The 23,295-nt window shown below is 40.3% G+C and overlaps 2 protein-coding genes across 3 annotated transcripts in view; both read left to right on the top strand.

The window, feature by feature from the left end:
* Window positions 1-6,175, top strand: part of PIK3AP1 (phosphoinositide-3-kinase adaptor protein 1) — a 123,362-nt gene extending 117,187 nt beyond the window's left edge. For both annotated transcript variants that reach the window (XM_040254642.1, XM_040254643.1), the window contains one exon: window positions 2,276-6,175. In XM_040254642.1, the coding sequence (XP_040110576.1) occupies window positions 2,276-2,333 (58 nt within the window). In that variant the 3' untranslated portion in view covers window positions 2,334-6,175. The remainder of the gene's footprint in view (window positions 1-2,275) is intronic.
* Window positions 6,176-10,076: 3,901 nt separating this feature from the next.
* TM9SF3 (transmembrane 9 superfamily member 3) overlaps window positions 10,077-23,295 on the top strand; it is a 61,988-nt gene continuing 48,769 nt past the window's right edge. The window contains exons 1-2 of the mRNA XM_040254641.1: window positions 10,077-10,267; window positions 19,237-19,432. Coding sequence (XP_040110575.1) covers window positions 10,172-10,267; window positions 19,237-19,432 — 292 coding nt within the window. The 5' untranslated portion in view covers window positions 10,077-10,171. The remainder of the gene's footprint in view (window positions 10,268-19,236; window positions 19,433-23,295) is intronic.

Genomic DNA, 23,295 nt, shown 5'->3' with positions numbered 1-23,295 from the left:
CTTCTCCAATGCATGCAAGCATGCTAAGTCGCTTCAGTCGTGTCTGATTCTGTGTGACCCCATGGACAGCAGCCCACCAGGCTCCTCTGTCCACAGAACTCTCCAGGCAAGAGTACTGGAGTGGGGTGCCATTTCCTTCTCCAGGTTTGCTTGCAGACCTGCTCAGTTGCAGAGTGGGTCAACAGAGGAAGAGTAACCAGGAGGGAATCATGCCTCTGTTTGTGATGGAAGGTAAAATGTAAGGCTCATGGGGCATACATGGGGAGAAGGTCTAAGAACAGGTCTTTCACCACAAATAAAATTATTAGCTTTACCTCTTGAGTGCCTACTCTAAGCCAGAAGGTGCTCTCCATCTTCCACCTGTCACCTCCAGGTGGCACACATTACTGCAGTGTGGGCATCTTTACCTCTGTCTGGCAGATGAGAAACAGAGAGGTTTGCACTTGTTGAACTTGTCCTTCAGATGTGTGCATGAATGCCTCTGCCATGCGTTCACAGGTTATGAACGTCCCCTAACAAAACATTTGGTACAGTGCACTGACTTTCCCTACTGTCTGCCTCATCCATTATAGTCTAAGCACTTTGAGGGTGGGATCAATGCCCACTTTACTTACTGTTAAATCCCACACCAGAGGTTAATGCATAGACGATACATGTTTGTTGAGAGGAAGGAAGGAAACCATCAAGCCAGCCTCAGCTAATTTAGGTGATGACTGCTAACACCCGAGGGTTCTTCAGCTTTCTCCTCTAAGCTCACGGTTCATAGGGCAGGTTGGGGCAATGGAAGGAGACTGTTTTCTCTGGATAAAGAGACAACCACACAAAACCTTCTACTCCCAGGTGCCACTGTAGGACCTCGTGAGGATATCTGTTGTTATTCTTGTCTACTTCTGCCTCCCTCTCTGCCTTCTGAGATGGCCCATCTTTTCCTAACTCCTTTATTGTTTCCTTGACCTATGCAAAACTTGCATTCAAGAGACATTTAATAAATATTTACTCATCGATTCATTCAATCAAGTATGCAATTCCAGGGTAGCACAGTTCAATTACAGCACTTGACAAAGTGCTCTTTCTTGACTTATTGACTTGCTTCCAAGAGAATTAAATATTGGTTTTACAGCACACATATGGAAATTCCATCTCGATTGTTGAACCTCTTGTAAATACATTCCCCCAGGTCTATCTGGAGTGTTGTTTTAGCACTGTTCAAAAACCATCTAGGCTAATGTGGAGGGAGGCTTCTAGGAAAGTGGATGTGGAGTTGAGACAACACTGAGTGATCCCAAGTAGAAGTAGTTGTGAGAAGCTGACTTCAGAAATTCTTAAGTCCTCTCTCAAGGGATCTCCCTACTGCAGTGTCTGCTGCCTGGCTGCATATTTGAATCACTGGAGTTTTAAATATAGATTTTATTATTATTTAGGTGTGGCAAGGTCAGCATATCAGGAGACAACTGCCATTGAATAGGTGGTTTGTTATACTTTTAGATCTCAAGAGGAGGCAGGCACATTATGCTGGGGCGAGACACCCAGGAAAGCCCCAGGTTTAGGCAGGAGAGAGGGCAGGTAGGGGAGAAAGATGGGCAGGAACTTTTCTTGTGGGTTCTGCAGGAAGGAACCAATGAGGCAGGCTAGGCAGATTTAGGATTGGCTAGTTTGTGAAATTTCTGCAGGCTTTGGGGGGCTCAGGGGCTGTCTCCAGTTGTCCTACACCTGGTCCTGGGGTGATTAGGGCAGTTGGATAGAGGCCTGGACTTTTGAGAGTCCCAGTACTGGAGGTGATTGGGATATGGACTCTAGATTGGTTAGTTTGCATGTGAAATGTGTGCTAACTGCAGGCTGTTTAGAGGAATTAGCTTACCCTCAGAGGGGCAGGCCTTCCAGGACTGCCAGGACTCCGATGTCAAAGCTTCACAAAATAAACCACATGGTTAATACAACTGGTTGAAGGAGGAACACGATTTGCATGTTGTCATGCTTGAGCCTTATCCTCCAGAGATGATGATGGAATTGATAGAGATAGGTCTGGAATTGAGCCTGGGAACTGGTATTTTTCAAAGCCCTCCATCCGGAGTGATTCTAATGTTGGCTAGGATTGCAATCCACAGATCAGCATGTATGCCACTGAAAAGTTCATATGTGTCTCCAGTTTTATTAGTTGAAGGATGTGTCCTTTGCATAGTATACCACAGTATACTAAGTTTGCAACAAATCATGGATTCCTAAGAAGTAGTTCATCAAATCTGTTTGATCATAATTGCTTTGTCTTTCATTTCAGGCCTCCGACCAGGGAGATCTTCCATCCTCCTCCACCTGTTCCACCCAGAGGTCGCTGATTCCACCTCCTTAAGGCTACCTCCTTCTGGACTTTGAGACTTGCAGTTTTCAGCCTGTTAATGATGTCTTCATGTTGAGTTTTATGGCCTGACCACTGACCTTAAGACCCACTCTCATCACTGATATTGCTGCGGCCCTGCTGGTTTGGGCTTACCTTGAAGAAGATATTATTAAGGCACAAAGAATCGAAAAACTAAAAACTTCATTCACCATCATCTATTGATCCATATCCTCGTTTGCCAAAAGGATGATGACTTAATTGGAACTGGACTAATTTGGCATGTCAGGAGCCTGAAAGATTGATCAGAAATGTACAAGTGATTTTACAGAAATGCACTTATATTAGGTCTTACTTATTTGTTAGTCCAATCTAACTTCTGTGGTTATGATTTAAAACTTACAGTATTCAAGCAAGAAGGTATATCCTAATTTTTAAATGATTCTTCCTTCAGCTTTTCTGTAGCTTCAGGAGTGTGTTTAAATGCCAGGGCTGGTCACATACAGCAAACTCAAAAGGACTTTAGAGAGGGATTAGTCCTAACTCCTTTTAGATAGAAGGAAAATCTAATGTCACTGAAGCCTGGAGCCAAGAGTACTCAGTTGGTTAGAGGAAGAGGTGGGTCTAGAATCTGGACCTGCTGATTCCAGGTCATCACACTTCCCATATCCAAATGGCCAAGCTCTCTCCCTCAAAAGATGCCCAGATACAGAAATGTGTTCAGTGACTATTGACCTTCTAGAAGTTTCCTTTTTCCATGTCTCCCAGGTATGGAACTATCAAGTATTTGGGGCATTTATAATTCAGTATGCTTGCCTAGGAACATCTAAAAGTGGTTGGGAACCAGAAGCTTGGCAGGCCAGGGACCCCACTCATTGCTCTGCATCCTTCATAGACCTTAGTTCTGGCCATAGGAGATGGGGGTGGGGGGGTCCTTGAATTTCACTCTGCTGAGGGGTCAGAAGAAGAAGGAAGGCCTTAAAATAGAAATAGTCTTCTGTTTTACTATACACTTGTTATTAACACCAGGTTTGGGAAATCTGTGCAGAGAATGTAGAGCCTTAGGTATACCATTAATTTTGAGTTCCTAGCACATAAATCTACCTTGAAAACACAGGTCTTTAATTTGATGCTTAAATATACAGTAAAATTAGTATCAAACCCGTTTCTTTAAAAATTATCAGAAATCTGATGGTTCTCCATGAAATTATTCTCCATCCCACACAAAGATATAAAACCTATACTATTAAAGATCCATTTAAGTACAGTTTTATTGAGTCCTTTTCTAATGATGAATGGTTCTTTTTCAGTCAAATTCCTCAGTTCAGCAAACAATGATTGAGGGAAGTTAATAGCTTCTGGGATCTTGGGTTTTTGTTTTTCTGCTTTTTTTTTTCCCTGACATAAAATACACTATTGGCACTGGCCTTGAAGAGAGCATTTGTGCAAATTACCTACCACAATTCCTGGCACACAGTAGCTGTTTTGGAATGGTCCCTTTACTCTCCTTGTCACTTATCTGGGAGAAATAAGGAAATATGAGATAAAAGGAGAACAAGAAATATAAGACTGGTATTCCTCTTATTTATAGACAGTCTCTATTTTAAGCATGCTTGATCTTGATAAAGCTATACTTTTAAAAATATTTAATGCCTCTAAGCCTCCTTTTGGATGCCAAATTTAATTTTTTTTTAAGATTCTTTGATAAATAAACATTTAGATCAGTAACATGGCAAAATCTACTGCTAGCCAATAGTGTTACCATCTTTGTATGCACGTCACTGTGTAATATTGGAATATTTTATGGCATTTTATTCTTGTAGGAAAATAAGTGGAAAACATAAAATTGAAAGTACTTATGAGAAATCTGGGTTTCATAAATACGGTACACTTGAGATGTGGGCTGAAATGATCAGGAATGCCAAGTCAAAAATGGCAAGTCTTAAATCCTCATTGAATGTTCATTGAACATCCAAAATGATTGTGTGTAAAAGAAGAAAATGAAAAATTTCTATGAAGCATGGGGACCATGTTATTAAGGAATATTTCTAAATGATGGAGTGAAATTTTTCATTCTCCAGAAACAGAACCACTCATTATAATTTAAATTTACTCAGTTTCCACACACTCAACCTTAGTAAACATTTTTAGGAATACAGTATGTAACAAAACCATGAATTTAAGTACAATGAGAATCAGAAACTAAATTGTAACTAGGTATCCAAAGAGATGGTTAAAAAGTTCCCTACATGATGCCTCTCCTTCCCCAAGATTTTACAAACTGGCTCAATAGACAGTGAAGCTGTTAGTCCTATTCACTGCCATTGCCTTTGCCTCTAACTGTGCAAGGTACACTGTCCTCCAGTTCCCAGTCCAGCACTGTTCCTTCATCTTATGTTAAAACCTGTGAGCAGATAACCCAACTATATGAGCAACAAAGTATGAATACTGAGAGACTCTAAACAGGAGGTTTGTATTACAATCAAATAATTTAACTTGACATATTTAATAATGTGAATAATCCCTAAGGCTTTGCCATAATTAGGTAAAGTAATACTATGTAAATGACTTAAATGAATATTTTTCACATCAAGCTAAGTTACCTGCTCTTTCCCCCTCCTTTTGTCTTTCTTTGTTATTAAAAAACAGGGATCCTAGTCCACCCTACTGGGATTTTTAGATCCCTCTCCCGTTTGCTCCAGGAAGTAAGTTGGTTTTCTATGCTTGTCTTTCAAAGAATACTGTGTGGATTTGCAACTGGTTAGCTGAGGAAGCATTAGTAATGGATTTATTTCTAAGAAAGACAAGTAGCTAATTTGGATATCTCTAGAAGATTCATCCTAAAAATCGGTCCTCAATTTTGAGGACTCTGACTGTATAAATATTTGCTTTGGTTTGATAAACAAATTGTGTTCTATTCATTTCCAAGTATAATAAGTTATTAAGAATAAAAAACAGTCTTCTCCATTCATTCCTGTGGCCAGATACTATGTTCACCAGAGTGGTGAGAGGAGTAGGAGGTTGAAGGATATGTTCTGAATTCTGAGCACAACTCAGAATTAGTTTTCTCATAGAAACTGTAATAAATTGTGGGTTCCCTGGCTAGCCTGCCAAAGCCCATTTAAAGTGTCTTAGCTAGCCATGCAGTAAGAGTTAGTTAGCATGATGCAGGGAAAGAACACTGGCTTGGAAGTCAGGAAAATGATTTTATTTTGGACTGCTGCTGACTTGATGAATTCACCTACCTTGACTACCCATCATCTGTAAAATAAAATGTTTTGTGTTTAGTAATAACCTAAGGTGCTTCAACTTTGTAAGTTTAGGACTAAGGCTAGGGGTGAGGAATCATTCATTCTGAAGGAAGGAAGGAGACCATCATACTGGAGTGACCACCTAGTTAGCAAGGGGTCGTCTTATGTGGCAGCTCCTGTTCCATGCCCTCTATTGTTGGTATGACAGATCAGCTAAAAGAAATGTGTGAGAAACAGTAAAATGGGAACTTTGTTGTATCATAATACAACTTATAACTTATAATAGCCTTAGTTGTTCTTTGGTCTAAGAACCAAATGTTTTAAGTGATTGCTTCCTAAAGAAAGAATTCAAAACAATTTTAAAGTTCCTCAGTATCTAGAACATTTCAGCTAGAACAGAAAAGGTAGAGGCAGAAGGTGATAAATAACAATAGAAAAGTAGGTTACTAGCAAGGCAAACATAACAAAGTAGAAAGAAGAAATAGAGTTTCAAAGAAAAGGTAGCTGAGGATGGAAATCAGAAGATATTTTGTCATCTATAGACCAAACTTTTGATGGTTGTGTTTACCAAAAATAAACGATTGAAACTGTGGTTTTCTGGATCATTCGGTAGTCATAAACTCCTTAACCAACTGAGTCTTATTAGAACTACCACAAAAGAAGAGGTTCTACAACCATTTTGGAGGGGTTGCCTTTCACTGGCATTTCCCCCCTCAATCTTTTTGGTGTCAGGGAAGGAGGTCATTAATCCAGATGAAGAAACTGATGAAATAAGACATTAGTGTTTTTCACTCTCCAGTTTGGCAGAACCACCCTGATTTTGATGGTGCCCTTGAGTACTAAAGATTTTCTAAAAATATATTTATCTATATATTTTTTGCTATGCTTTGTTTGGGCCTTTGTTGCTCTGCACGGGCCTTTTCTAGCTGTGGAGAGTGGGGGACACTCTCTAGTTATTGTGTGTGGACTCACTCATTGCGGTGGCTTCTCTTGGAGAGAGCACAGGCTCTAGGCACACGGCTTCAGGAGCTGAGGCTTGCAGGCTCGAGCGCAGGCTTGATAATTAATGTGGTGCGTGGGCTTAGTTGCCCCATGGCATGTGGGATCTTCCCAGACCAGTGATCGGACTGGTGTCCACTGCACTGCACTCTTAACCACTGGACCACTGGGGAAGTCCAGTACTAATGATTTTTGAGCCTTGAGGTCATCAGGCTCCAAGAATCTTTGAAACCATATTCCTTTGCCTCTAGCTACTTTATCTCCTATTCTTTCTTCCCAAGCCAACTCGTTATCAGACTTTTATCACCTAAAGCTATTTATCATCATTTCCTTGTACCTACCAGAGTTCCTGGCACATAACAGTTGTTCAATAAATATTCCTTGCATTAATGGCCCTACATGCTCTTTCTCTCATTAAACTTTCCCAAATATGCCACCAAAACAGGGTCTGCTTTTCTCTTGCTCATTGTTCATATTGCCTTTTGCACATTTGCACTGTCACATTTTGTGCAATTCCTTTTTTGTACACTGCTATGCCTGTTGTCTGTTATGTGTGTAAATTTCCTAGTTCTAAGTCTACACTGCCCAAATGAATTCTTTTTCTTGTGTCCTCCCTTACTCAGTTGTGTCTGACTCTTTGTGACCCCCATGGACTGTAGCCCACCAGGGTCCTCTGTCCATGGAATTCTCCAGGCAAGAATATTGGAGTGGGCTGCCATTTCCTTCTCCAGGGGATCTTCCTGACCCAGAGATTGAACCTGAGTCTCCTGCATTATTGGGCAGATTTTTTACAGTCTGAGCAACCAGGGAAGCCCTGTGTTCTCCCCACCCACAAGCAATTGCCAACCTAGTGCTCCTGACAATACAGAGCAAATGCTTAATGCCTCAAATCTGTGGAGGCTGGTGATGGATGTTAAGCAAGAAACTACTCATCCATCTTAATTCAGCACTTACACTGCTTATTCTTCAATTGCCCATCATCACTTGATTCAAGAGCTGTGATTATTCATTCACGGAGCATTCACTGAGCTTACACTATGAGCAAGTCACAGTGCTAGGTGCTCTGAAGGATATGCAAAGATGGATGACACCTCCTCTGACTTCTATTGCAATTACTGGTGTATGATTCATTCAGCAATTAATCACGTACTGCCTTTGTGATGCCTCTTGGACTATTTGGAAAGTGTTCTTTAAATCCTTCTATGCTATTTGACTTTTCACTTATGAATGTCTTCAGTAAATAGTTATTGAATGTCTATGATGTGACAAGCACTGTCGCAACAGCTGCCATCAAAAAGGGTCAAAAAGGTAGTGGCTGCCATCAAAAAGGGTCAGAATGCAGTACAGAAGAGGAAATGAGACTATGGTAATTATGACATAAATGCAGCTGGAATTCTGAAGAAGGGATACTTAACTTCCTGAGGGCATCATGCAAGGTTTCACTGAAGAGGTCATTCATTTAGGCCAGGAAAATGAGTAAACAAAGGTTGTCCATTCATTTCCATTCTAGGCAAAGGGAACATTGAAGAATCTAAAAAAGAGTGGATGAATGTGTATATACAACTGATTCACTTTGCTGTGCAGCAAAAACTAATATAACATGTAAATCAATTATACTCCAATAAAAATTAAAAAAACAAGAGCAAAGGTACAGAGGTATAAAAGAATCTGGTGTATTTGGGAAATATAGGGATGTAGCCTGAGCAGAGATCAGTGGGAGGTAAAGTTGAGGAGATAAATTGGGAACTGATTCTGTAGTTGCATGCTAATAGGATTATCCTTTAGGAAGGAATTTTTCTCTAATTACACATATAGCACATACCCATTGTATAAAACACTCAAACATTGGCAGTCATGTACACTGTTAATGGTTTGAGTCATAATCTTTCAGATTATTTTCTGTGGTTAGACTAATATCATTCAAAATGGAATTACAGTCTATACTTGTAAATTTTTTCACTTAAAATTGTCTCTTGGCTATCATTCCATGCCAGTATATACAAGTCTACTTCATTTCTTAAAATGATTGTATGGATGGCGGTCCATTCGTAGTAAGAAATACTGATTCTGGGGCTTTCTTGGTGGTTCAGTGGCTAAGACTCCATACTCCCAATGTAGGGGGCCCAGGTTCGATCCCTGGTGGGGGAACTAAATCCCACGTGCCACAACTAAGTGTTCATATGCTGCAAATAAAAAACCCAAGTGCCGCAATGAAGACCGAATACAGCCAAATAATAAATAAATAAAGATAAAAATTAAAAACAAAAGACTGATTCTGAAGCCAGATGCTTGGATCAAGTCCTTCAGTAACCACTTAACCTTTCTGTGCTTCTGTTACCATTTCTGTAGAATGAACATACAGTGCCTGTTGCCTAAGGATTCAGTCAATACATGTGAAATGCTCTGAATAGTGCCTAGCAGATGAAAATATTAGCTGTGACTTCTTGATTTATGTAGACAATATACCAGGAGTATTTTAAGCAAGGCAGTGATATAGTCAGCTTTCTTCATAGAAGAATCACTCTGGTACCTGTTGGGGAGGATAAATAGGTAAGGAAGACCGGTAATAAGAATCCTGTTAGGAGGTTGTTGCAATACATGGTGAGTGAGGTGTAGACGACTGGCTGTTACTAGGAGGGGAGAGCAAAAATAAATTCTTTAGATACTTCTAAGATAACAAATGCTAGTACTTGTTGACTGCTGATGGCTGAGACAACTCGACTCCAGGGTCCAGATGTTTATATATTTGACAAATAACTTTTTGAGTTTCCACAATGGGCCTGACACTGTTCTAGTACATGTCAGTGAACAGCATCTCTGCTTAGGAAAGCTTAGATTCTAAGAGGTGTTTATATCTGTGGACAGGAGATTCAACAAATAAACCAACAAGAATTTTAAAAAGATTGAATAGTAGAGGTTCAATAAATATTCAGGGATTTTATGACACTCATCCAACCCGGCACCAGTTTAGCAACCTCCTTTAATGACGATTATGGAGCTGGTGATTGATTCTCGGCGGGAGCCGAACTCCGGTGAGGGTTATTTGATCTGATCCCCGCAACCGAGATGGGGCAGCTCATACTATTACCCCGCTTCACAGCCGAGGAAAATGAGGCCAGGTACAGTTAAGCGTTTTGACCCAGGTCGCACAGCTGGAACGGAGGCGGCTTCGGCCCTGCGCTGAGGGCCAGGCAGCCGCGAGGGGCGCGAGGCCGGGGCCAGTATGCGTGCCGCCGACCTCGGGAGCCGGCGGGCGGCCCGGCCGGACCCTCGGGCGGCCCTCAGCGGCCACGGGCTCGCGCCTCCCGGGCGGGGCGGCCGGCGGCGGTTGCGGCCCCGCGTCGCCAGGCACTTCCGGCGTGTGCCGGGGTGGCCGGATGACGTGGCTGAGTCAGAGGAAGAGGCAGGGAGGCGCGGGGGGCGGGGGAGGCTCCGGAGCGGGCGGTGACGGCGGCGGCGCGGAGGAGCCAGCGGCTGGGCCCGGGCCCCGTGCGTCTGTCCGCGCCCCGTGGATGCGAATCGGCCGCGGCGGAGGCGGCGGCGGAGGAGGAGTCGGTGGGCCGGCGCCGGTCCGGTGGGAGCGCGGAGGATGAGGCCGCTGCCGGGCGCTCCCGGCGTGGCGGCGGCCGCCGCGCTGTTGCTGCTGCTGCTGCCCCGGGCCCGGGCGGACGAGCACGAGCACACGGTGAGAAGAAGCGCTCCCTGCCGGCGCGGCCGCCTCCGCCCGTTCCCCGCGGCCCGCCGCCTCGGCAGGCCCGGCGCGGCCTGGACGGCCCGGCTGCCGGGCCGAGCCCCGCGGCCGCCTTCCGGTTGGGCCTGGCGGAGCAGGAACCCCGGGAGCGGGGAGGAGGCATTTCCGTGTGTTCCCGGGACAGGACTCCACTCTCGAGTGCCTGGGCCTCCTTTCCCCAACCCGGACCTAAATGGCGCCGAACCTCTGGGTCCAGGGGCCCCGGGAGCCGAGAAAGAAGCGGAGTCTGAGGGTCGGGGCTCACTTGCCCTCGGCATTGGGGGCCGCAGGCAGCCAGTCTCGGCCAGTGTCCCCCAGGGAAGAGAGCTGCCGCCGTGCTGCTGGGGGGCTACGACACGGCGGAAGATGGATGCACCACCTATTACTCGTCATACACTAACCAGGAAATATCCACCACTTAATGGTGCTCCCCGGCCTTTATTTCCCCCTCCTGCCCAAACCGGAATCTAACCCTGGCGTGGGGACAACCTTGATAAACTTGAGGTGAAGAGCACTTTACACGTGTACAGGCCCTCAGCCACCCGCATCCGCCTTAGAGGCCTGGTAACTTTCTCTTCACCTCTTCTGGCCCCGAGATGAGGCTCGCGTCCCAGAGGTCTCTAGGGCAGCTTCTGATTGTGCGGGGTCTTAAGTTGCCCAGCCTCTTGTCTTGCTGGGAACAGTCCGTTTTGCTTTTAGCCTAAAATTGATCGACTGTTTGTTTAATTGGCATTTTCCACATCAAAGCTTGGATGTTAACGACTCCTCTTGTGACTTTCACTTAGGAATGTAATTCAGTGACTTTCTGAATGGTAGGTGTGAGCAGAGCAGTAAAGTCATGTAAATTAGAGGGTGAGTGTGAGTAGTCTGTGTTTTTAGACCTTAACCCGTTAATGATACGACTTTGCATGAAAGGTTGTGTAGTACTAAATCTGAAAGTCTTCTGTCATTTCTGACAAGTGAGGAAATGAAGCGCCCAGAGAAGTCTGTAGGTTATCTGTGCTCTTCGTTGAGTTAACACAAGTTCTAAACTTTGAGGTGCAGCAACTTCAGTCACAGCAACTTCTTATCTGTGTATTTTTTAAGTCCTGAGCCGGTGACGTTTTTGTACTGTATTTGTGACTTTTCACCTTAAGATAGTTTTATTCACAGGTTAAATAGTTTAAAAACTTGTCTCAAAGTGTAAGAAGTGTTCATTTCCAAAGGGCAGTCTTTTGGCCAATAAGTCCTAATAGTTTTCCAGTTTTTTTTGAGCATTTTGGAAAAGTTACCATGTAAAACTCGGAATTGTCTCCTTAGTTCCACCGTACAGGCATATAAGCTTAAGAGTATTTTACTGTTTTATAGTGAAAGTGAAAGTCGCTCAATCTTGTCCGACTCTCTGCGACCCCGTGGAAATTATACGGTCCATGGAATTCTCCAGGACAGAATACTGGAGTGCGTAGCCTTTCCCTTCTTCAGGGGATCTTCCCAACCCAGGGATCGAACCCAGGTCTCCCGCATTGCAGGTGGATTCTTTACCAGCTGAGCCATAAAGGAAACCCAAGAATACTGGAGTGGGTAGCCTATCCCTTCTCCAGGGGATCTTCCCAACCCAGAAATGGAGCTGGGGTCTCCTGCATTGCAGGCAGATTCTTTACCAACTGAGCCATCAGGGAAACTCCTTTTTATATTGTGTTTTATATAAACCGCTGTAATCGGGAAAAGAACATATTAATTAAAATGTTACAAATTGGATGTGAATAAAAATATTAAATTAATTTACAGATTTAAAATGTAAATGCCAATTTAACTGAAGTTTTATGGCAGGAACATTTAATATTTTAAAGCCAGAAATTGAATATAAAATACTTGATAAAAGGTTTTTGAGAGAATATGTCATGTTTGAGAAAATTGTCGGACAAAAAAATTTTGACTCTTATTTCAGTCATGTTTACATTGAACTGCTCGCACTTGTTAATACCTATTTTAAAAATTTAGGTATTTAAAAATTATAGGAAAAATAGCATGAAGATATATGTAAAAAAATTTAAGTGTCATTATATATTTTTTGGCTATTAGCCAAGATATTTTACTTCTTAAAAGTTTCTTGAAAATATTTTTGAAAACTAGGCATTCACCTCAAACCGATAATAATACTGAAAAGGCTATGGTCAAGTGATTTTTTTTCCTACCAAGAAGGCAGAAGTAGCTAATGAAGACAGAATGATACTGAAGGGAGAGAAAAATTGTCAAGGGAAGGTTACTGAGTAAGTGTTTAGTAAATACTTGTGAAATTGGATTGTTAACCAAAAAAGCATCTAAAAGTTAAAGTTTGCCCTTTAGATTAACTTTCTGTGAAGACAGTTTCCAGATAGAAATAATAGCTAAGCTTTTGTAGTAATATGTGGTAGGTAGTGTCCTAAGTACTTAATATGTATTAACTTGTATTTTAAACACGGATTGATAATCTTGTGAAATGAATGGGATTATGTCCTCTGCATAGATGAGAAAATGGGACGGCAAAGAAGTTACTTGGTTGAGGCTGCACAGCTAGTACAGGTAGAGGTAGGATTTGAACTTAGGCAAACTGAATTAATAGTCTGCTACACGCTCATAGGATATGCTCTACAGCCTTTTATCCTTAAAAAATAGGACAGTAAAATACTTGGTATCAAATTGAGTAATTTTCTGTATTGATAATACTTTTAAGTGCTTAAAAGAAATGTTTGGCTAAGCCTGGTTTCATAGGGAATTGTTACTGAGGTTGTTTTAGTGAGGTTGGTTTAGTGTCAAAGAGGGACAGAGATGGGCCTGTGACCCATGCAGCCACTTGGTGTGTGCAAGACATAAAGACTGCTTAGCTGAATGCTGCGCTGTCACCATTCAGAATTGTTAATGCTTGTTTAGAAAGGAGCCTTGCATGTTTATTTTGTGCTTGGCCCCACAAATATGTAACTGATCCTAAGAAGGAGCAACTAACTACTTAATGCAGTTCCTCAAAGCCCTTGATTTCTCTTACTTTACCTGCTGGATTAGGACTCAGCTGACCATTTGAGTCGTGTGGCATTTTTTTATGTGCTTATTTGTCCAGTGCTCTTAATATTCTCCGAAGAATAATGGGAAGGAAACATACTGCTGGCTTCTAGAACATATACACATGCAGAATATATAAAATGAGCTCCTTTCAGTTTTTAAATTACAGAACATACTCTTAAATAAAAATTAAAGAACACTTTCATGAAAGACAGGTTCTTAATACATGATTGAAGAGTCATAAAAAAACACTTAAGAGTGAAAGCTGTATAGGATATGGCTCATGCTTATTTGGATTTCTGAAAGTTGGAGCACTTGGAAACAACTAGAGTTAGATTATCATGTCTCCTAAGATTTCAGAGGACTAGTTAGAAAGATTGCAAATTGAGAACAGAATTTTAGAACTGGAAAGAGTTAGGACCTTTGAATTCAAGACTCATTTTCCTAATGACCTGAAGAGGCCCAGTGGCTGGCCCAGGGCCGCAGGAAGAGTCTGAGCTACATGATTTCTAGTCCTTGTTTTTTTCCACCTGTCTTGTACATATAATTTCCATAGTCAGTTCAGTTCAGTTGCTCAGTCGTGTCCGACTCTATGCGACCCCATGAATCGCAGCACGCCAGGCCTCCCTGTCCATCACCAACTCCCAGAGTTCACTCAGACTCAACGTCCATCGAGTCAGAGATGCCGTCCAGCCATTTCCATAGTAATACTATGTAAAAATATCAGCATCAAAAAATCAACAATTGATGGCACAGGAATCTTAAAAGCATTTTATCATTTACACTGAAGCCTTGACTTATTTTGGGCTCTGTTTCCTCAAGGTCACAAAATCAAAAAATTTTTTTCTGGGTCTGTTATATACCAGGCTCTGTGCTTGGCACAACAAGTGGTATTTAATCAGTGCTTGTTGAGTGACTTGAGTAATTGGGGAGCCACCAGGGGTAAGAATATGCAAGGTTGAAGTTTGATAACCCTGTTGCTTAACGCAGACCATTGTTCATTTAAGATGCATGGTCTTGGGGATGCCTGTTGTGTTTTAGGGGCCCTACTAGGTTACAATTCCGTTTCTTTGTGGCCCATTGAACCTTGTATTGGTAATGTTGGAAGGACCCGCTCTGTGCTTGGGATCGCCTATTCTCAACATCTGCCATAAGCACTATTACACCACTGGGTTAAAAAAAAGAAGATGTTTTGTTTGCTTAGACAAATAGAAGCCTTTAGTGTTTATCTCTGTTGGGAGTATGGAACTCTTAAAACTTATGTGAAGATTTCTAAAGAGGATAAATTGTTTACTACAAGTGAATTTGTGAGTGTTTTAATATAGATCTAGTTTTAGGAAGTGCCAGAATTCATTGTCCTATTTTTAGCTGTACTCTATGGTAGACTAAAAGTTTATTTAGGAATAGAGTTATTTTGAGAGAGAGCAGTTATCTCAAGAGGTTATCCAAAAATACACTAATAATTTGTTTGTATTCGCATTCTGATGTATGTGTTTTAAATAACTAAAAGGCATTGAAACTGTGATTTTTGAAACATTTCAGAACTGGATTTTGCTTTCTCAGATATGTGGTTTAAAGTAAGCATATATCTTTTCCCTCATCTCATAAAAGTAATGGCATTTGGGAACTTAGTCTGAGTCTTCAGTTCTTCGCCTGTCTACATAAATTCTGATTTATTCGGATTTTACATGAGATCATCAGTAACATCTCCTGAAGTGTTCCTCCTGAGAAAAGGCAATTCACCATGTCTGTCAAGGAGGGAAACTTCTGTACCTGCACTTTCCCAGCACATAAACCGTATTTAAATAAGAGACCCAACATTGGTGACTTCTTGAGAACAAAGGTCATAACTTTTGAGATTAGAGCACAAGGAACTTCTTAGAAAGGTTTTTTTTTTCCTGTTGGGCAGAATAAAGGCTCAAATGGAAAAGTTGTTCAGTATTTAGCACTTCCTTAGGTGCTTTGTACAACTGTACTTTTCCCAAATTCCTTTATTTAGTTTTTGCTCTTCAGTTAATGAAGCTGATTAGGGATTAGCAAAAGTGTAGTCCTAAATTTATAAATGTGATGCAAATTAGAATGATCTTGGACAAATTATGTAACATCTCTTTTTAGTTTTTTCAAATCTGTAAAATGGGGAAAATCATAGGAGCTGTCTTATTAAGCTTTGAGAGATTAAATGTTTATATATATAAAGACCTTAGAACTGTGCCCAGCATGTGGTATGTCCTTAATAAGAAGCCTCATGGAAGGAACCACCCCCATGTCCAGGGATCCTACTGCTGTGCTTTACTTTTTCTCTCCCCTTCTTCTGATTACACCCTGCAGGTAAGTTATTAAATTCCATCTTGCTCTTTGGCAACTCAGTTTTTCCGAGGAAAGTATTTATAAAGAGCTTGCTAAGGCATGGGATGTTTTGAAAGCAACTAGACTAGCCTTTTGGCCGCACCACTGGTATCACAGATGGTAAAGAATCTGCCTGCGATGCCGGAGACCCAGGTTTGATCCGTGGGTCGGGAATATCCCGTGCAGGAGGGAATGGCAACTCACTCCAGTATTCTTGGCCTGGAGAATTTAATGGACAGAGGAGCCTGGCGGGCTACCGTCCATGGGGTCGCAAAGAGTTGGACATGACTGAGTAACTCACACTTGTGACCTCCACAGGTGGAGGGGAGAGCCTTACCAGTCCTGTCTACCCACCGAGCTGGGGAGCCCAGGGACTTTTCCAGCAGCTTAGCAGAAGGAAAGGTTTTTCTCCTTAAAACGTTTCTTCCTTTTGGTATTTTCTTATTTCATTCAAGACCTTTTAAGACACATTTTTTCTGTCTTGAAAAAGAACTTTCCCCTTGACCTTGTCTTGGAAATACTTATTCTCAGGAATAATCAAAAACTGTAATGAAAAGTAAACATTTTAAGTTCTTGAAATCTGTGGTCTGTATAAAGAGCAATGTAAAAGATTTTTAACCTTAATATGCATCCTAATCTGTGTATGTGTATATGCGTGTTTATGTCTATATATCATATATATATATATATGTATTTTTCCCTCTAATCACTGCTTCAGTCCTCTTCCCAGAAGGAATGCTAGGCTACAGAATTGTACACATTTTGTTATAGTATAATTTGCATCATGTCATCAGAACTCTACTACCTCATTAAGGTTTCATGAATATTTAAAATGAGTGACTTCAGAATGTGTAGTTAACACACACTATGACACTATGACCTTTAAATTATTTTAGTCTTATGTTTCAATGTGTATGAAATAAATGAATGCTCTATTTTAACAAGTGTTAGTGTTCAAGTTTTTGTCTATTTTTAGAGGAATATGAGTATTAGGATTTATGGAGAAGGTGTTCTGTTTATTTTTACAAGTTGTTAAGGTTTATAAAACTTCTGCAGACTCTCAGCAGGATTAATGACAAGAATAGTACCTCTCTTTCAGGGTTGTAACCCTGAATGGACAGGTGTGATTACCTCTCCTTCTTTCAAAGGCTACTGTTGCATTCAGTGCATATACTTGAAACTTCTAAGTTGCTAATGACCTTTCATTTCAGCCTTTCTTTGGTGTTTTTTCATATTTATTAAATATTTTTTGTGTATCTGATACTGTGCCAAAAGGTTTCTACTCTGTGAACAGGTTTCAATTCTATTATAATACCAGCTCTGTTCAGTGGATAGTGATTGGTTTAGAGAACTGTTCTGAGACTTGTGCTGTGTCTATATCTGTGCAGAAAGGAATACCTTGATTAACTAGTGCAGTGAGACCTTGAACACTGGAGAGAAGGGTGATGTCATATGGCTATTTTTCAAGCCCCTAAAGTAACAAGAGTAGTTATGAATGGGGATCTATGGGTACATTAAGACCTTTGATTGGTTTCTTCATACATAAAGATTATGTACAGTTTTTCTGGATTCACTTGAAACAGCTTGTGATTTTCCATATTATTATTCATCCCAATCCTTCTGTGCCAAAGCAAAAATAATCATTCTTTTACTGTTGTTACAATAACTCTTTTTACCTTAATTGTAACACTTCTTTCTTCACTGTTAATCATTTACTTTTCTGGCTCCACTTTGGACTGTGAACCAATCATAGGACAAGATTTACCTTTATAGCCTTAACACCTAGTACTATGCTTGGTACATGTATCATGCATTCAGAAAGTCTGGAGCTTTTTATTTCCTTGATGAGGTGCCCCAATGATGTCTTAGGACAATGAGACATTATGTTTGAGGGTGATTAGATCTAAGTCCTACTTTGATGGTGGTATGAATCAAAAGAGGCAGATGCTTTATATAAGAATAGACAAGTCAATAGTTTTTGGAATGCAGAGGGACTTGGGGATTGAGTCTCCGTGTCTGAGAGGATAATACCATTAGAAAAAGTTTTGAGGGGTTGCATTTAGGTGGGATGAGTTTGTTTGGGAGATGTTGGATTTTGGTGGAAAATGTTTATTCATTTTTGATGGAGGAAAAGTGAAGTGAAAATTGCTCAGTTGTGTCCAACTCTGTGACCCCATGGACTGTAAGGTCCATGGAATTCTCCGGGCCAGAATACTGGAGTGGGTAGCCTTTCCCTTCTCCAGGGAATCTTCCCAACCTAGGGATCAAACCCAGGTCTTCTGCGTTGCGGGCGGATTCTTTATTAGCTGAGCCACAAGGGAAGCCCAAGAATATTGGAGCAGGTAGCCTATCCCTTCTCCAGGGGATCTTCCCGACCCAGGGATCGAACCGGGGTCTCCTGCATTGCAGGCGGATTCTTTACCAACTGAGCTATGAGGGAAGCCATTAGATAGAGGACTGGGAGTAATGTTTGGTATTTGGGCTGGTTGGACAGGTTTCTCTTTTATATGCTCCATAGCACCCTGCCTGATTATAATTGCTCATTCACTGTCGATCTTTTTGTTTAGGCTCTAAGCTCTAGTAGGGCAGGAAATGTGTCTTGTTCAAAGCTGTCTCAGTTATGAACACAATTATTGGCACATAGTAGGTACTCAGTAAATAATTGTTCGGTGATATAAGTTCTGCACTGTTAGTTAACAAGCTGCATCTTATGTTGTCTTTCATTTATATTGCTAATTAGGATTATTTTAAAATCACTCGGGTAACTACTCCTCATAGAATCATTGGAATTTTAAACTTGAGGAGATCTTAGAAATCTTTAGCAGTTTCCCCAGTCAGACTCTGGAAAGGTGAAGTTACTTACCCAAAGTCACTGGACCACAGCCCAAGTTTAGCTACATAAAGTATTCACTGATGGGTAAAGCCATAATTGTTTATTCAGAAACATTTGCACGCAGCAGCTGTGTTTCAGGCTGATAAAGGGAAAGATAGAATGATGACTTGGGTGAGTTGTGGAGGTTTCATAGTATGGCTTTCTCTTCTTCTTTGGTCATTTCCTCCCTTTGACCAGTGATTGTGGAGGGGGAAAAGGTGAAATTTTATTTTTGCTTGCTGACAACATTAGATTTTTGGAGTTTCCAGTGATTAACATAGGTTCTGGATAAACTACTGATTTTGTTTCCTCCTTTGTCCACATTAGCATGGTGAATCATGTCGGTTCTAGGTTTATCATTATTTGATAGTGTAAATATTAAGTATAAACATATTCTTACAGGTTATTGGCGTTTATTTAAACAGTATCTTCTATAAAACAAAGTCTGGAAAACATGAATCTGCCTGAGACCATAATCAGAATATATAATTTTAAAATTCACCAAATTTCATGTTTAATGTGTAGAAACTGATCATCATTTTGAAACAAGCTTCCAGCATTTTATTTTAAAGCTTCCAAAACTGAGATAGTACATTTTTGTTTAGAATAAATAGCAAAATATTCCCTTAATCTGAATTAGATTCTTTCTTAAACATATTCTTAACTTGCTTTTTTGGTTTGTTTGTTTCAGTATCAGGATAAAGAGGAAGTTGTCTTATGGATGAATACTGTTGGGCCCTACCATAATCGCCAAGAGACATATAAGTACTTTTCACTTCCATTCTGTGTGGGGTCAAAAAAAAGTATTAGTCATTACCATGAAACTCTGGGAGAAGCACTTCAAGGAGTTGAATTGGAATTTAGTGGTCTGGATATTAAATTCAAAGGTACGTAAACCTTAATAGTCCTCGTGATAAAAGTAAGATTGTAGACCAGGGTTTCTCAACTTTGGCACTATTGGCGTTGGGTCCAGATGATTCGTTGTGGGGGTGTGGGGGTGGGTTGTCATGTACATGGTGGGACGCTGAGCAGAGCTCCTGGCCTCTGCCCACTAGATGCCAGTAGTACTTCCCAGTTGTGACAATCAAAAACATTTTTAAACTTCGGTAATCACCCTTGTTTGAGATCCACTGCTCCAGACTCTAAAAGATGTTTTTATCTTTAAGTTATGTGTATTATATTTAGAAAAGTATACTAGTAACTAACAAAGATTTGTTTTGAATATTTATAAAATATTCATGGATCTTGTTAATAAAATTACATTTCCTTAGCATATTTATTTCTGAAAGGTGTTTTCTAGTAAATTCTTTAGTGATTGGACATAATGTGTTTGGAGAAAGCCTTCATAGATTCCTAATGGAGTCGTTTCCAGAGGTACAGAGAGGTAATGGGCTGTATGGATACTTAAAAATTATGTGTAAAGTCTCAAATTCAAATTTGTACTATTGGCTCAATGTATTTATCAGTGTTGTATTGCTTTATCCTCTTAATACCTGTTTAGTGTGGTTTAAAATTTTAAGTCAAGGACTTGTTAAAATTAGGGGGAAAAAATCCCTTGTAGCTATTTATTATTTGTTTGATCAGTGCCCAAGAGTGTGTTTATACGTTTTATTTTTCTCTGTGAAGTTTGTCCCAACAGGTATTTCCTGCATGGACATTTTTACCTGGGACATTTTTATCTTTGATTAGGTGTCTTGATGTCTGAATAGAGCATGGATCTTGTAATCAGAAGCTTTGAATTTTAATCCTGTTTTTTTTACTCTATTGATTTTAGTAAAGATGTTTACTCCAGTTTTAACTTTATTGTCTACATGTATGAAATGAATAGTAATGGCCCTCTGATATTTTTAGCTTTTGGGGAAGAGAGTGTGAAATGAGATATTTTAAAGATAATATTTTGAATGTAATGTTTAATTTTGATTTGTTAAATCCTGTTGTTTTTAGGATGTTTTTCCTTATTGTTGAAAATAGGTATACACATTTACTTTTTTTTTTCTATATTATTCCTTGGGGTTTAATTATAAAATTAAGTTATAAATTTAAACCACAATGGTATGGCCTCTAACTTTATGAATTATTATAAACATGCCCTTAGGCTTGTTTTAATTTAATGAGGTAATTTATTTAATCAGAAATAAGGAGGAAACTTAGAATATGTGGTCTTTGAGAGCCTCAGTACTGCATTTATTCACATACTCTCTCCTCTCCCATATTTGATACTCATGTCTAATTTATTAAAAAGGAACCAGAGAAAGAATAGGCAAAAACCCTGAGTCCTTTGTTGCTACTATGAACAGATTTCATCCCTTTTTGAAGTCTTCACTTTTACTTACTGAAGAAGAGTTACTCTTTCAGCTGTCTTAACGATTCTTATTTTATTAGTTTCTTGAGGCTGAGATGGAAAGATTGCTTAGATAGAAGGGGACAGTTTTCATGGGCTGTAGAAGCGGAATTTATTTTCCTTTCAGACTAAACACTTTTAGATGAAAAGAATCAGAACTGGCTGATGTTACTCCCTAAGAGTCGGCAGTTCCTGGAGTTCTGTCAGCCCCGCACTACAGCATGGATATGCCACTAAAGGAGCTGCCACGTTACATGGTCCAGATGCAGTAGAAAATGCTAGTTAGACTTCTCTTTCAGTTGTAGATCCTTGTTCTGCCTGTTCAGAGGTAAAGTTGATCATGCTTTGAAAAGTGTTTTGTGGGGTTTCTTGGTGGTTCTTGTATCGTAGAATTTTAAAGGTGAAATGGACCTTACAGATTGTGACATCTGATTTCCTCTTAGGGAGGCCCAGAGATGAAACGATTTACCTAAGGCATACCGCAGCATGCTAATGCTTGTTGAAACTTGAGCCCTCTGTCCCTATGTGAACTGTAGAAGTATTTATATTTTTAATCTTTCATCCCTTAAGTATTTGATTTTTAAAGGTTCTTCTGAAGGCATACTCAAGTAAGACAATACAATTTTGGAAATACTGTGACACTAGGAAAAACTGTGTGTATACAGATACAGATACACACTTAGGCATGCATTCACACAAATGTAAGTTTTTTTTTAACCTAGTAGATTCTGTCAGGCTAAATGGATTGGTGGTGTTTCGTAAAATGAAGGTCACTAAATAGATGATTTTAGGAAACTGATGGTGGTGCAGTGGTAGAGAACGCGCCTGCTAGTGTAGGTAGACAGAAGAGACTCGGGTTTGATCCCTGGGTCGGAAGGTGCCCTGGAATAGGAAATGGCAACTCTCTCCCGTCTTCTTGCCTGGAGAATCCCATGGACGGAGGAGCCTGGAGGGCTACAGTCCATGGGGTTGCCAAGAGTCAGACATGACTAAGCATTCTTAGAGGAGAAGATGGTAGTTTTGAGTCTAATGTAGGATACCCCTCTTTCAAGATTTTATGTACAACTTAGTTTTTTCTTTGCTTAATAGTTTTTATACTACCACTTAACAAAATGCTACATTGAGAACATTTAGAGAAAGTTAGAAAGAAAAGGGCATACTCAAATTGGGTATCTTTGAGTGAGACTTGAAATCATTACCCTATAATTTTCAAGGGTACCTCTCTCTTAGAGTCTTGCTTTTATGGATTGGAAAGAACATGTGCTTTAGAGTCAGAGAGACTTGATGCATCTCATCTCTGCCTCTGCCTATCTGTATGGTTCTGGACAAATTATTCAGCCTCTTTAATCTTACTTTCCTCATCTTTGAAATGAGGGAAATATTCACTTGATAGAATCATCAGATTTAAATGAGATAATGCATATACATCATTTATCAAAGTTCCTGAAAGTTTACATTCAGGAAAAGGTCATTGTTATGAGTACTAATAGCACATAGTGTGTGTCTGTACTTCAAACTTGATTTTGTATTAGCAATTACAAAATGTTAATTGACTAAATTATAAAATTCAATTATAAAACAATAATTGAATTTATTGACTATAGCATAGGATTTGACTTATCCTCAAGCTTCGGGGTGGTTTAGTTACTTCCTCAGGGGCAAGGACAATTGAATTCTTGTTCACTGTTGCATCCTTAGCTGTTAAGTTATTGGAGAAGGAAATGGCAACCCACTCCAGGACTCTTGCCTAAAAAATGCTATGGACGGAGGAGCCTGGTACAGGCTACTGTCCATGGGGTCGTAGAGTCGGACATGACTGAGCGAGTGAGCTCTAATAAACTGTCTGGCACCTGGTTTGTGCCTACTTGTTCTTTATGATAACTGGTTCATTATGATCGTTAGATATGGAATAGTTATTTTTGTTTGTTTAACTTTAAAGTTTTTATTTTGCATTGGGGTATAACCAGTTAACAATGTTGTGGTAGTTTCAGGTGAACAGCAAAGGGACTCAGCCATACATATACATGTATCTCTTCTCTCCCAAACACCCCTCCCATCCAGGCTGGCACGTAACATTGAGCAAGAGTTCCATGTGCTATATAATGGGTCTTTATTAGTCATCCATTTTAAATACAGCCGTGTGTACATGACCTTCCCAGAGTCCTTAACTGTCTCTCCCCCTGGCAACTGTAAGTCTGTTTTCTAAGTCTGTGAGTCTCTGTCTGTTTAGTAGGTAAGTTCATTTGTGGCGTTTCTGTTTAGATTCCACACATGAGGGATGTCATTTGATATTTCTTTGTCTGTCTGGCTTACTTCACTCAGTAAGATACAAGATGGACTCTCTAGGTCCATCCACGTTGCTGCAAATGGCATTATTCCATTCTTTTTAAAGGCTGAGTGATATTCCAT

Source organism: Oryx dammah, unplaced genomic scaffold (genome assembly GCF_014754425.2).
Source record: "Oryx dammah isolate SB20612 unplaced genomic scaffold, SCBI_Odam_1.1 HiC_scaffold_14, whole genome shotgun sequence".
NCBI classification, from domain to species: Eukaryota; Metazoa; Chordata; class Mammalia; order Artiodactyla; family Bovidae; genus Oryx; species Oryx dammah.
The sequence above is the reverse complement of the archived record's forward strand: the minus strand, read 5'-3'. Positions and strand labels throughout refer to the sequence as shown.